The sequence below is a fragment of the Hydractinia symbiolongicarpus genome, chromosome 11, assembly GCF_029227915.1.
Source record: "Hydractinia symbiolongicarpus strain clone_291-10 chromosome 11, HSymV2.1, whole genome shotgun sequence".
Lineage (NCBI taxonomy): Eukaryota > Metazoa > Cnidaria > Hydrozoa > Anthoathecata > Hydractiniidae > Hydractinia > Hydractinia symbiolongicarpus.
Genome location: NC_079885.1, coordinates 23,790,697 through 23,806,852, shown reverse-complemented (window position 1 = coordinate 23,806,852; position 16,156 = coordinate 23,790,697). Strand labels below are relative to the sequence as shown.

Below are 16,156 nucleotides of genomic sequence, written 5' to 3'. Positions count from 1 at the left end.
GGAAACCATGTCTCCCCGCAATCCCTGTTATATTGATTGGACACGGAAGTAAAAGATACAACCTCAGACCGAGGAATACGAAAAAACACTTAACCGGTTTTAAAGAAGTCATCGAGTTTGAGTTGCTAATTTAACTTAGTGAAGGATGTCTTTCACAGTTTACTTGTTTTGATCTTCAGGAATACACAAGCTGTGATTATACATTTTAAAAGTAGATGAGTTGAGGGAGAGATGTTTTTGCTTACGACGTAAGAAACAGATCCACTTAAATATCTATATGGACACTACAATTTGATTGGTTAAAATTTACAAGTTCGCTCCTAAAACAATAAAAGACATTCAACATCAGCTTCTCGTTGGAGCAAACCTGAGAAATGCAATTGGAAATAAATTATCCTTCAATACTCTAACTCCGTACTTGTGTCAACATATCCTGCCTGTCTTATTATCATGAAATTCAATCGACATGTCCACATTTTTGCTTTCTTGGACATTCTTTCCCAGACGCGTGCACTGTTGCAATGTTGACATCTTATAAACACATTGGCATGTGCTTAACATGTTTTACGTTCCATGAATATTCATAATAGTTCTTAATTACTTCTAATTTAATTATTATAACCACGCAACTCTAACCAGAACGATTTGAATTTCACAATCAAACGATGTTTTAACCAATGTCTAGATTTATGGTCTATTTTCGTCTTGCGATTTAATTTTAAAACTTAGAACTGCAGCTCTACCACTGTGCACATGTAATAGTAGCCGTAATTATATTAACATTAATTTGGCATTTACCCTTATTGGTATTTTTACTTCTGAGTTTAGAATATTCTGATACTAATAAACTGTCTCATCATTCTGGATAAGTTTACTTATATTTAGAAAGTTGAGAATTATTCTGAAAGTACTGAGAATAATGATAACAATAAAAAATGATATAATAATAAGAAGAAAAAAAACATTAACTTTAATTTAAACTACGAATTTTCCCTCTGCCTTTTTTTTGCAAATAGCGCCGTTAATTTTTAAACTAATGCTACAATATTTGTGTATTTTTTTAAATTTTGAAATATAACGAAATAAAGTAGAGCTATTTGTTTCCAAATTCTCCTCGTAAACATTGCAATGACCTCGCTGCAGTTTACGAATTGCATTAAAAAATACTTGGTGGTTTTCAATAAGTTTTAATAGATTTTAATGATTTTTTAATAAATTCTCTATGCACGGGATACCTAGGTGATTTTAAGTAGTGTTTACCGACTTAACCTAGAAAAAACCCGATATATTCTCCGAACACTTTGAGTGTACTCAACAGAATAGATTCAGGTAAATATGACTGCAAAATGTAGCAGTTTTTTCGCTTTGATGTTAACAATATCTTGACGGGCTATGACGATAGAATATTAATAAATTTAGAGAAAGTAGAAATAATTAAAATCAACATCAGTTTATATAATTCGTCTGTGTTTAGAAAAAAATCCGGTTAAAGGATTTACCTCAAATGATCAAGAAATGTTAATAAAACGTATTCAACCAGGAGTTTGTAGAGGATTTTTTAGGAAAGTCAATTTCTGCTTGATTGCCTTAAAGATAGTGTATTAGTTCATTGGGGTTACCAGCAGGAATAGATGATAAACGTTTCATACAACACCCTGTTATTGTGGTAAGGGCTAACTGTTAAACTTATGTTAGTTACATTTTACGCTATTTTATTCTTTCCAAGCTAATTATGTAAGAAACTACGAGGCCATGGGTTTAACAAGACGTAAGTTGACTGACTAGAAAAATATATAAAATATTATGACCAATATTAAATTAGAATTACTTTGAATCTTCAAAAGTAAAGAAGAACACAAAGCTAAGGAGTGATAAATTTTTATAAAGTTAATTTAAAAAATGCTTGTCAGCAGAAAATTTTACTAACAACAAGGCATCATTTTTATTTTTCGTATTTCAGAGATTTTTGTCTCAAGTTTTTTGCCGTTCTAATAGACACATATAATAAAATATAAAATATAAAAAATGTATCTTTTTTGTAGATTATATATTTGTAAGACAAGTACATCCTTCTAGTTAAAAAAATACTTTTTTGAACAACTAGCATTCATAAATCTTACAAAAAATTAATAACATAAGATGCTTTTTAACAACATATTTAACAGGAGTATGTCAAAGAAATATAATATAAGCAAATATTTTGTCCCAAATTTTATTTTCCTCAATTAAGACCTAAAATAAGTTTGCAGCGGCACGATTTTTCAATCGCAATGAACCGTGATGAAATTTTGGCCATGTTTACATGTAGTTTTCTTGAGGTTGTGGAAACTGCGCGGCGCCATAACTTTGTACATCCACGCAATTGGTTTATTTTATATAAGTATTGTGTTTACATGAAAGTTTCGTCCTGTTTCTCAGCTCAAACCTCCTTGGTCAGGCCGATATGATCTTTATTTCGAAACTCAGAAAACAGAAAACGACGCATTACCATAAACGAGGTAAGATAAGGCCATGCCGTTGTATTATTATTCATGTAAACAATACGTTTTTACGGTCCAACAATCGTAAATAATACTAAGACTAATTTTGTTTTAATTCGGTAATTATACATTGACTATTGTTTCTCAACATAATTCACGATCCAATCTTCCACAGCACTTAAGGAATAAAAGAACGGACCCACATTTCCGTCATACAGGATGACGTTGTCCAACAAAATGTACAATCTTTCCGGATACGCACCAAATGAGCGACTTATTGTGTTGTCTAGTGGGTCAATGTATACTGGTACATCCGGATAATGACTTTTCAATTGGTTTGCGGCCGACACTCGCTCATCTATCGTCTTGTGTGCATTGATAAATATTTGATTCTAAATGATATGTAAATGAAGATATATTTTGTATACAAAACACTATGAATACAGGTAAATGCAAAATAAATGAAAGTATAAATGAGTTGTTGTTGTTTTCATTTTTGTTCTTGTTCTTGTTGTTGTTTTATTTTAGCTATTTTTAACGCGCCTTCCACAAATTAATAGACTGTGATCAATATCTTGAACACAAATTCACTTTTTTTTATAAACAATTGATTTTTTTTCACTTCACCCCAAACACTGTGTTGATGTTTAGAGAAAAACGCCCCTGAGGATTGTTTAGTAACTGTTTACCGGGTAAGATTATGCGGGGCGAAATTCTACTTTTATAGCTTTGAACTTATGTATATGTTCTGTCGAATTTTAGTCGAATTATGAAGTAACTAGTCGATAAATCCCGTGGAGTAATCCACTTAGGCAGAAGGACAATGGAAAAATAGGTTGTTTTAGTTTTTTTGCTGACGTCAGCAGTGCAAATACAAAATAAATATATTTTTTTAGAAATATGTATACCTGTTGCCTTCATCGTATAGATCTTGAAATGCTGATCAAGAAAATGTATATGATCATGTATCTTTGACAAACGGTTGCAGAGATATCAAGGTTTAAAGGTTTTTTGATGACGTCATCAAACCGTCCATTCCAAAACGGATTCGGGGACCCAGGTTTGGAAAACTTACCCAAATTGGTCCCAGGTTGTCCCTAGTTACCAACGCGGTGAAAAAACATTGACGTCACCACCTCGTTTCCAAGTTATTTGGCCTCAAAGTTTTAAGTGCATTGTTATGGCTTCACTAATCTTATATATTAATTCCCTTGCGTGACTAAAACTGTGAGTCCACGACACGGAAATCACGGGTTACTTTCTTATGACGTGGCTGTACGCTAAAATTTAACTAAAAAGATTAGGGATGTACTTCATAGAAATCGCACATAAGGTGTAAATATATAACCCGCTGCTAATAACGATATAAATATATATACCCTTATGCCAAAAAACTCTATGTTAGCATATATATATAGGTATCGCTACATATGAAACGGTATTAGATATTCACAAAGCATACGGACTGTTAAATGAAGCTCCCAGCATAAAACGGAAATTGTGTTTACGAAAAAGATGGCTGTTCTTTTTTGAGTATTCTCTACCCTTTCATTCAAAATAAATCTTTAAAAAAACATTTGAAGAAGAGCATCGTTTTATAAATTAATCATAGCAAGGTTCTGTAAGGTTTTTTCATATTTTATTTTCAGTTTTTATTATATTATTGTTGCCAGACATGTTTTATAGCTAGCATCATAAAAAGCCAACCACCACCAACAACTAGCTAGCTAGCTAGGAATATATATATATATATATATATGTAGCCATGTTCTTTATACCTAGCTAAGTCTTCAGTTTATATTTAAGTGACTAGCTATGAGCTGCTGTAGCTAGCTAATGCTAGCTTTAAACTAAAGATTCCCAGTATATATATATGCCCACAAAACCCATCAAACGTTATTAACCCTGAAAATTTTAAACACTTTCCTGGTTTTTTTGGTTTGCGAAGTTCTTTTCCTCCAAATATTCTGAAAATAAAGTTCAGAAATTACTTATTTTTAAAATGTAAATTTAATTTGCTTCAAATTGTGGTTTTGACATTTTCATGTAAGAATTTGTGGGCAAAAACCTTAATCAGCATGCTAAAAGAACTGACTTTTCTTAATTTAGAATTACTAAACACAACCATTTTCTTACATTTAGTGTAAACTTTTGTGCGTATGGCTTATATTTAATACACCAAAAGAGCTACTTTGTTGATTTCAATTTTATACTCTTTGTAAGCTATTTTTTTCTTCTTTTTGACATTTTGAATTAACTTATTGTTGTAGAAGGCATATAATATACATGTATATAAAAAAATGGAACTTTGCAAATTTCTGTTTTACCACTCAATTTTTACATTTTATAAGTTATTCGGAACAGAATGGTATGAAATAGACCGAAATACCTGATCTTAGTTGTTTTTAATTTGCAGGCTGTGTCTGTGTAACTTTAAGGGGAACATTTGGTGGAAGACAATGGCATGACATATACTGATAGAACTGATTTTTGTTGTGTTAGATGTTATATCTGAACCTCTTTGACATTTTATGTTATATTTGCGAGGAAGGACCATATATATATACACAGAAGAAGAATTCAATTTTACACCTTGCAAGCTTTGTTTTTCTATGTTTTGTATAAATTCTTACTGGGGAGGACTCCGTGCAATATATCGAAATGACTGATCCTTCTCGATTTAAATTTGATGTGTTCTAAATCGTATATAGTTTTGGAAACTTTGTGTAAGATTTAATGGGTAAGGGCTAGATGCAATATGTCAAAAAAACTTTTTTTGTTGAATCAGAAGCACTCCCTAAAACCATTCTTTTTTTTTACAGTTTGTGAAGCTTTTGTGAGGAAAGAGTGTATGCAATATTATCGAAATAACTGATTTTTGTTGCAAACTGTTTTTCATTGGCATTTTGGATTAAAATATTGTTTTAGAGGGCATATGCAGTAGATATATGTACCGAAATAATTAAATTTTGCAAACTTTGATTTTGTCGTTACCTCTCATTTTTTACATTTTGATTAAACTTTTGTGGAAGACCGCCGGTATGCGAAGGACCAAAATAAGAGATTTTAGTATTATTTAGAATTTGTATTTTGTGTTGCAAAATTGGTGCAAAAATTGACATAAAATGAACTTATATAAAGATTGATTGCTGTTGTTTAACATGACTCATTATGACTTATATATATATTTTATGAAAATTTGTGACAGAATACTATGTGAGATTTGAAATTTTGTTTATTTTATTGATAGTAAAACAGCATGCAAATTGCTAAAAGGACTTTATTAATTTTAGATTTAAACACGTTATTTTGTTGGCATTTTGTCTAAAGTTTGGTGAGGAAGGACCGTATGCAATATATTAAATAATGTTTTATTGCATTATAATTTATCCTTGCAATCCCTTTTTAACACCTTAGATAAAAATTTCTACTTAGGCAAAATTTATTGTTTATTTTTCACATTTTGTGTCAACCTTTGGCAGGGTTTGCAATAAACTAACTGATTTTAACATATACAATGAGAGAGATTTGTGTTTGACATTGATCAGCTTTTTTGTATATATGTGGCGTTTTAAGTGATTTAAATTTTATGGGTGAGATGTATGTTGAAATGCTTTTAAAAACTTTTTTGCGAATAATTTTCGCATTTGTCAGATGGTCAGAGCAAGTAATTTTAGTAGATTTAGATTTTAAACGTCACATACATACTGTAGTTGTTGAAAACCTTTAATTTTTTTGGTAATTTATATAATAATGCAGATGGAAGATGCGCACTGCTGTATTGTTTGTTTTTTGATGGACATATATCTGCTACATAAATTAAATGGAATACAGTGGATTCTTCCACGGGAAACAGCTAGTCTTAATTAACTTTCCTTTGACGTCAATACTATTTTATCGGTAAAGTTTGGTAAATTACAGAACAATTTTATAGGCGATGTTTTATAGAATTTGTTAAAGAAAATTTTGAAGAATGTAATCCACTTTGCAAAAGTGACAGACAGACACACGGAACTGGCGTATTATTATATAGACTAGTCGATAAGGCCCGTGGAAAAATCCACTTAGGCAAAAGGCCAATGAAAAATAGGTTGCTTTAGATGTGTTGCTGACGTCAGTAGTGCATATACAAAAAAAAAATGTTCTTAAAATTTTACATCAAATGTCAAATCGCATTAAATCCTCCACACAAATCTTACACAAAGTAAAAAGGAACAGTTTGCAAGGTGTAAAATATAGTTGATAAAAAGTTACAACAACGACACTCACAACATCGACACTCACAACACCAATACTCACAGTAAGAACACCGACAGTTAGATAATAATAATCTCAGAAATAACGCATCTCAAATATATACATCTTAAGTGATTACGTTGAAAACCCTCAGTATTTTATTCTGAAATGTCAAAAAGGAGGCCTGCAAGAGTTAGCGCAAATCAACAAATATATAAGTTATTTTACACATTTTAAATATTGTCTTTCCCTTAAAAGATTATACAAAAATATGAAAAAGCCATAGTTTCGAAAACATCAAATTTAAATCTAGAAAAATCAGTCATTACGGTTGGATACCATCCTCTCCCACAAAAATTTACACAAAATGTAAAAATCAACCAGTTAAGAACACAAAAATTTTCCTTTTTAGTTCCGTACTGCCCTTTACCAACAATTTTAAACCTGAATGTCAAAAAATCAATGAGCAAAGAATAAACTTGAATCAACAAAGATCATTATTTTGGAAACATTGTATATGGTTCGTAAACAAAAGTTTACACAAAATGTAAAACAGATCGGTTTTTGAGAAACACATCTAAATCAACAAAAATAAGTTCATTCAGCATGTCGTATATTGCCATTACCCATTAATCTTCTACAAAAAGGTTATGAAACACATCAAAATTTAAAAAAATCAGTGATTTCAGTGCATACAGTCCTCGCGTTTAGATTACAAAATATAAAAAACAAAAACAGTTTCAGTCAGAACATTAAGTATATAATTTTTTATTATCAGCAAACATTTATCCCTACAAAATTTTGTAAAATTCTCAAGAAAAACAAAAACGTGAAACCATGGAATTTTCTTCCAGCAAAAATTACATCACATACAGTTAGTTCTCCCAAACAATAATTTATAATACGAAATATAAAGACAAAGTTGTTCATATAGTCTGAAGATGTACTTAGTGTACGAAAAGCTTAACAAATAAATACTTTTTAACTTTCAAACTCGTTTTATTTTTTCTTAATTAGTAAAATATGGCTGTTATTTTTACCGATAAAGACATCAGCTTTACAACAGCTTACAGTGAAGTCTGATTCTACAAAGATTTGTTCTTTCAGTATATATATTGCATGTGGTCTATTTCCACAAAAGTTTACACAAAATTTCAAAAAAACAGCATTTTGCAACACGAACAATATAAACTGACAACCATACCATCCTCTCAAAAATGTTTTTAACCCAAAGTCATAAACCCACGTATATATAAATTTCCAATCAAATGTCAAAAACCCTTGTAAAAAAACCTGGCATTTTACATGTAGGCTGACAAAAGTTTAACAGGATGAGGAAACAAAACAATAAAAAATAACTTAATACACACACTTTAAATTCTATAAAATTTGTTCCACTTGTCATATTGTGGTCCCCTTGTAAAGTTTACAGGAAATGTGAAAAAATTATTCTCTATGGGCATAAAAATGTGTCACAGTATCCTAAAAGTTCAAGAAAGATTTTGTAGCTATAGCTTGTTGTTACATCATAATTCGTGTTCAAAAAAGAAGAGAAGTTTGAGTACTAAGGTAGCTATAAATACATAAAAAAAGAGGAATAACGACAAAACTCATAGATTAAAGCTAGCTATGGGATGGAGCCTTGAAGCTAACATTAGCTAGCCAGCTAACAAAACAGTACCTAAGACACCCAGTTAAATATACTTAAGCTGGGGAGACTTAGCTAAGTCTATAGCTAGCTGTTTATGCTTAGTAAAACATATATAAAGGAAAACAATAGCAATGTAAAAATTATGACATTTGCAGTTAGTTCAACAAACCAAAACTTTCTATTCGCTGGCACATTTGTTTGGTAGCCAGCTAACAGCTTTATGCAGCATTTTAAATTTTAGGACAAATACATTAGTTACGCACCGGGGGATACATTAATTATGCAAAAAACAGTAAATGCTAGCTTTTTTATAAAAAACGCGGTAAAACATAAAACTTAAAGAATTTGAAGCTTTTAAGTGACTTTTTCCTGGCAAATGCGAGTCTGCCTGACACGTAACTCTAGCGACATAAAAACATAACGTCTAAAAATATCAAACTTCTTACTATATGTGAATCCAAATCGACTTTAAACCCAAGCTTTTGTTTTCTGCTTCTAACTTTTCTTTACTACTTCTAGCTGCACTCTTCACTTTCGAAGTAACTTCTCGTGGCTTCTAACTTTACTTTTGTACTTCTACTTCTCCACTTTTACTTTTCTTGCTTTTAATATCTGCACTTTTTTGTGACTAAAGGATCGTCGAAAATAAGACATTTTTTAACCGCTTCTTCAGTTCGCCTTTTGTGTCGAGAACTTTGTCGAGAAATTTTTATGTTTGTTTGTTTTTACGCTAACGGAACTTTTTATTCGAATGCCGTCCCGTTCGAAAGTACGTATTTGAACGAATCATACTGCTTATTTTCTATCACGTGGTTTCTAACGGTTGCGAGACAAATGTAAACAAAACAAAAAAACTCGAAAAACTCGCGCATTCGGGTGGTAAAAAATATCGTGTTTGCAAAAGTGACAGACAGACACACGGAACTGGCTTATTATTATAAGAGATGACACTGTAAGTCATTGTAAGATGTTTTATCTCTCACAAAATTATAATTAAGACTTAAATTTGCACTATGAAGATTTTTTGAAAATATTTTGACTTGTCAGTCCAGTATTTTCCATTTCATATCGTGGACCTGAAAATTTACGTTTGGCGACGTTTCGAGAGATCCTTCTCTCATCATCGGGATGATGAGAAATGATGAGAAAAGGATCTCTCGAATGATGAGAAATGATGGAAAATGGGATGATGAGAAATGATGAGAAAAGGATCTCTCGAAACGTCGCCGAACATAAATCGTCAGGTCCACACCATGATAAACAATCATATTGAAATGAATTTTTTTTGTTTTTTGACCATTTTTGCCAAAAATTTAAAATTTCGGTAATTTTTTCGCCCAATGCAAATTGTTTAGGCATTGTTTGAAATTTTAAGAAATTTTGGGGCGGTTGTTTATATTTACATTTCTTCCACACACAGTTTCGTTGCGTTGTTTTAGAAGCTGTATGGGCTAATAAACATAAATTTGCTATTGTGATATTTCAGCAGTGCTATAAAACGTTGGTTGTTCGTTAACTGTAAGTAGCTACTATATTTTGGTGAGCATAACAGCAAGTTTTCGTATATTTGCATGGACATCCTTGATAAATTCATCAAGCACTTGCAATTATCGCTCACATACAATACTTTGCTTTTGCTGCAAATAAAAACTTATTGATTATTGCAAATTATGTTAAAGAAAAACGCAAAACATTTATGTGAAATTCCTTTTTTAGAAAAAATAATGCTATGCAGAATAATATGCTTACAGAAACGACACAGCATTACGGTTTATTAAATTCACCATTATTCAATTGTACCGAAGAAAGGTATTATCACGCAATTTAATTAAAAACAAAAATAGGGCAATTACATTTTCCGGTAACACAATAAATGCTACAAAAATACAGAAAGTACGAATACATTTTCCGGTAACACAATAAATGCTACAAAAATACAGAAAGTACGAATACATTTTTCGAGTTGACTATTTTGTGTCCTTAATTTTCTATATGTAAAAACAATAAAAACAGAAATATCGAATAAAAAAGGTAAGCCTTGTTGTGATATGTCCTATAGGGACTTTAAAAACATTATTGTACATTCCCAAAACGTCGATCTTTCATGACAAGTGGAGAATATATTGCTGTTTTTTTAACCAAAATACTTGCCCTAGCAGTACTTTTTCGAATTTGGATAGCCACGGGTATGATTACGGTCAGCATGCGTAGGGGCATGCGTCCATTGAAAGTTGCATACTGGCGTAGCAGGCTACTTGGAATAAAATTACGAATAAAATCAGATATGCGTCATTATAGTATGTAGTTTGTACGACTAAGGTCCGCAAAAATATATAAACTAGCAGGCCGACGCTGGTAGGAAGAGAAATATAGGTTCATTTCGATTCACACGTCATGGTTACATTCTTTGCAATATTTTTTTTAAAAAAATCAAATACGTTAACAATGACAATGTTAGTCATTGGCCAAAATTTTGTGTTTAGTCACGTGATGTTGCTGTAAGCAAGATCCATTGCACTTTAGTTGTCGTTTTTCAGTATAAGTGTTCTGGCTATATTCGGCTTCAGTTAGCTACTATGTTGTTTTCGTCCGTAGCTAAATATTTGCATCATGTCGGTTAACATTTATCAGCTTTATTTTGTACAAATTTGTTCATATGCCAAGATCTCAACACACGCTGGGGACATTTGAACACAGTTTTGTATCCGTGAAATATATAACGCCTTATTTTGTTATTCCAAAATACGCCTTAAGATGTTTCTTTAAAACCAACCAGATTTTTCTGTTGTACTCTCCATAACACCACTAAAAGGAGTGCTTCTAATCCCTAACTTCTAAAACGTAACAAATACTTTTTCTTGTTACCAAATCTTGTAAAAAAGTTACACTCACGTTTGTCACGTGCAAAATATAAGATGTCGTGTTTATGTCTGTTTCTTGACCGAACATGTTTAAGATAGTATTTGTGCTTATGATAAGAATAATATGACAATTTACAGTTAAACGCTTTTTCCATCAATCTTAAGATAGTAAAACAACTTTTGTAGATGATAGTTTGTCATGGCACGTCCGTGCAAAAACGTATTAAGGAGTATCAAAACAATTTTAATATATTTTCAAATCTAAATCTTAAACTTTATTTAGGGATAGTGTTCCAACGGTCTTCTTAATCCTAGTCGTGAAAAACTTTTGATTATAAAATCCTTCGAGGCAAATCTAAAGTGTAAAAAACAGTTGCAGGCGACTAGACGTTCAAAATTGCGTCAAGACGTCCTTTACAGAATTTGCACTGGTTTTAACGACATATCTAACGATATACATTGTGTTGCCAATAGTCTTAACTTGCAACTTTAAAATGGATCAAAATTTTTCAGCTCAAGACAACCAAACCAAAAATCGGCTGTGAAACATGTTCACAGCTGATTTTTGGTTCGTTCGGCTTGACATGAAACCTAGCCTTTTTAAAACAAAAATATGTATAATAACTATATTAATTGTCAAGTTATTATATATAGTTTTGTTTTAAAAAGGCTAGATTTCATGACAAAAACACCGTAATTAGGAAAAAGATCTGATCTTATTGAAAAATTGTGCTCTAAAAATTTCACGATGAGAAATAAAATTTAAATTTACCTTCAAATTCATTGTTCCAGTAGGATGAGCTTCCTCAATGTACACAAAAGCGAAATCTACATCTCCATTGAACTTTTTAAAAATTTCATGGAAACGTTTTGATTCCGCCATATACGGGGGTCATGTGCAACTTCCAAAATTTAAAATCAATGGTCGGCCTTTATTTTGAATTTTATGAAGAGACGTTTTTATGGAAACTATATCTTTGTTGTTATTGGAGCTGTCCAATTGAAGTATTGGAAAGTCCATAACTATATCATTTACTCTCACCGTTTTGGTCATATTGATCAGAAATAATTTTACCCATTGCTTGTACATCGGAGTTTTGAACATTCCATCTTCAAAGTCCTCAATGCTATTGCACTTCGATATCTTCAGCATATATTCCAGTATCATCTTCCTTGTTGATGGTAGCAGCATTCCCATTTTCCCAAAGCCAAACACTATTCCCACACCAGCTTGAATAAATGGTTTAATCAACGTATTCTTCATCGTTGAATCCATTATCTAAGCTTCACGTCTTGTAGTTTCTGAGAGGGCTAAACTTTTTCAGTTTAATATCTGAAGTAATGGAATATACTTTGTGCTACGAGAATTTTCCTCTTTTAGTTTAAAAGCACTTGCATAATATTTAGTCACTTTTTTATATCTACATGTCTCACATCAATTTAACATTTTCAATGTGTCGTGTGTATTTTATGTACGTCTGGACGCAGACTGCCTGTCTATTTTTAAATGCTATATTTATAAGCTGTTTATGATCATTCTTCTCAATAATGACATTAAAATAATGACACAATTACATTGGTTAACTAATTATTGAAACACTCACCATGCTAGATAAATTGTGTCTCGATTGGTTCTGTTTGTTTCCAAAGTAACCAATCACAAAACATGCCATAGTCCATTGCGACGGTAATTATATCGGCTTCAGTAATCGTAGCATTATTAGAGTCAAATTTATCACTTTTTGTATTATTAAATCATGTCTCTAAATTTCTAAATCTTATAGCATTTAACTCTCAAATGATTTTAGTGTCTAAAATGATTTTGGCGTTATAAGACCGGTTAAACAGTCATTGCAAATAATATATTACATCTTCTATATTTAAAGCTGTGGTTTACATTTTCATTCTCTGTCATCAGCTATGGAAAGTCAGAGGTGATCAAATTCTCGATGCATTTAGAATTTTTTCTATCTTATCCCGTATTCTGCTTTAATGAGATTTAAAGTCTACCAACTTTAGTTTTGTTATTCTGCCTACGTTTTAGCTACCGTTTTTTTAATTTTCGTCAATATCTAATGTGTCGTCCTATTACGAAAACACGAAAGTTTTAAAATACGCACGAGATACCAAATGCGATATATTTTTACCGACTTTGTTTCGACCGCTTGCACGTAGTATACCATTCACGATGCCTGATTCTTTCAAAAACAATCCAATATTTTCATGGCCACGACGAAGGAATCTGTAAAGCTAAGAGCAGTGTTATTACGGCCATTTTGAAAGCTGCGTGGCGTTGTCTGTTTTTGTCTCCTGAAAGCTGTTTATTTTGGATTATGTTCTTACATGTTAAGGTAAATATTTTGTTAGTTTTTAGCCACATACAAATCTGATTTTTACTAAGTTGCAACTGGGGGCTATCTAGCTACCTGTTAGCTACCTCTGGCGAAAAAGTAAAAGTAGCCAAATAAATACAGTTGGCTACAACAAAATATTCAAATGTTTCTCACACTTGGTGAAAATGCAGTTTCGTAGCTACACCTTTTTTATTGTCATAAAAACTAGTTCCGAAAAATAAAATTGTTGAAAGGCATTCCTGCCTTAAAAATGATTTTTTTTTATGTTGTAGAGAATAAAAAGTTGTTTATAAACTTTTTTAGAATTTTAAGAAAACTTTTTTTCGTTCTCAAGATATTAGGCTGCAAAGATTTCTAGCTGATCTTACGGCATCATCATTAATGATGTAATAAGGCACAAATTATTAATTGAGATACCTAGCAAACATACTTAATAACAAAACTGTTAAGCAGTCTGAACTCATGCTCTTGATGATATCTTTGCGTAATTATATGTAGAAATGTGATGTCAGCATTGTTTTGAACTAACTTATGACATAATAAGATCCCGAATTTTGCATATATGAAGTCTTGATTAATTTGAGAAGGAAAAAAGATTTTAAAAAAATTCCAAAGAGCTTGATAAACAACTTTTTATTCCCAACAACATAAAAGTCATTTTTGAGGCTGGAATTTCCCCTGAAATCAGCCCCTTAGTTAGGAATTTGACTTAGGCAGACTTACTCCCGCCATAAAACCTAGCCCTCACCCACTCAATACGGGGGAGCGACCCAGCGTTGAACACTCTGTGGAGCGCTTAATAAGAGCCGTGAACTGTGCCACCCGATCAGGTGGAGCGCTTTAGTAAACGTATATATTATGTCGTAAATCAAGTGAAGAAAAAAATAAAGTTCCCGCAACAATAGGTGAAATAAAAATAGAGTTTACAAACCCTTGTGACTCTGTCATAGCAAAAACAATCAGTCAATATTATTTTATTTTGCTTAATGAGTTTTTGTGAAAGTTAAGAAATTAATTGGGACACCGGGCGGAGAGCTTAGTATAGTTAAACAGCTTATATGGATAATACCTTTTTAAAAAAAACTTTCTCGGAGACACAGGGCTGAGCGGTTAGCCCAGGGAAACACTTTTGCACATCCGTACAGGCGTGATTCCCGAGACACATGCCCAAAGGCGTAACAGCGTTTACCATAAAGCAGACTGGGCTAAGCACTCAGTATAGTTAAACAGAGCTGAACAGGCGTATAGAGGCGTAATACCATTTTCCAAAAAAACTTCATTGCAACTTCGGTTTAAATAAAAACAAAGGAAACATCCTGTCGTTACCTGTCCAGCTAAAACAATTGCTCAGCCATTTTATTTGCAGAAAAAGTTTTCAGGAAAATAAGAAAAGATGTAGCTACCTAGCTAACTGTATTTAGCATAAGAATTATTGCTTAAGAATATTACAGTATCCAAACTGCATTGTTTTACTCTCACTTTTTAGCCAAAGATAGGAGCTTGCTAAATGGCTACAGTATCAACATAAAAATAAATGTTGGGTAGGATAAAAATCTCTTTATACCATACAGATTAGTAATAAGTAAGGCCCTAGCTAGCTAGCCTTCAAAATCTTCGTTTCTAGCCAAAAGTCCTAAAACTGGTGCGTTTAAGATCTGTACGTGACTAAAAACGTGACAATATATTTCTCTTAACATTTTAGAACATACAAAAAACAAATATTACAAAAATAAAATGGTTATAGAAGACAAAAACGTGAAGACCTACAAATAACACAAGATAGCTAGCTAGTAGCTAGCTGTAAAACCTTGAGAAAGTAATAATAAGCAGTAGCTAACTGGATCTAGCTACTGCAAATAGTTGGTACCTACCAAAATAAATAGCTAGCTAGCTAAAAAAAACACGTTTAAAATAGCGTAAGAAACAAAATGAATAGACACAGACCAACAGAATCCGAATCAAAATTTGAAGTCACGTTTTTTTTGGTGTTTATTTTGTGATAATACACATACAAAACGTAAATGCGTAAGATCGACCAATGATTCAGCATGTAGCCTCGACCCCGTTAAAGGCTAAAACACAAGCTACATTCCCATTTCGCGCGTCGTAGTTGTAGGAGTTGCCCGATGATTTTAAACACGATTCCACTGCGTTGCAAGCGTGAATGATATGAACTTCTGCCCATCTGTAAAAGTGGAATGACTATTATAGTCATTGTTTATTTGTGTTGTCATTGTTTTTTCTACTGGATGCTGCCACACTGGGTGCTATGCTTTGTCTTAAGCAATTAGCAAGATAGTTCGCTCTCAAACCAATATGCTCAGGTATTAACTAAAAAAGTTACAATGAGACTTTTAAATGTGATTGTTAAGTGTATAATTTGCCGTAAACAACACAAGTTTAAGACAATAAGCAAAAGCACGTGTGTGGAGAAGATTTTTTAATTGTGATTATTGTGATAACAGCGCGCGTCTTTCGAAAACTAGTAACAAAAGAGCTATAAAACAGTGTTGCTTACGGCAAAAGCTTGGTACTGTATAATATTAATAAACTTGTTTAGTTTGAAAGACATGT

The 16,156-nt window shown here is 32.1% G+C and overlaps 1 protein-coding gene across 1 annotated transcript; it reads right to left on the bottom strand.

The window, feature by feature from the left end:
- Nucleotides 1-2,614: 2,614 nt before the first annotated feature.
- LOC130613561 (thyroxine 5-deiodinase-like) lies at nucleotides 2,615-9,635 on the bottom strand. The gene is made up of 2 exons (XM_057434888.1): nucleotides 9,456-9,635; nucleotides 2,615-2,872 (listed from the first exon to the last, which is right to left on the bottom strand). Exons 1-2 carry the CDS (start codon nucleotides 9,633-9,635, stop codon nucleotides 2,615-2,617), a joined length of 438 nt encoding a protein of 145 aa, XP_057290871.1.
- Between the last annotated feature and the right edge of the window lie 6,521 nt (nucleotides 9,636-16,156).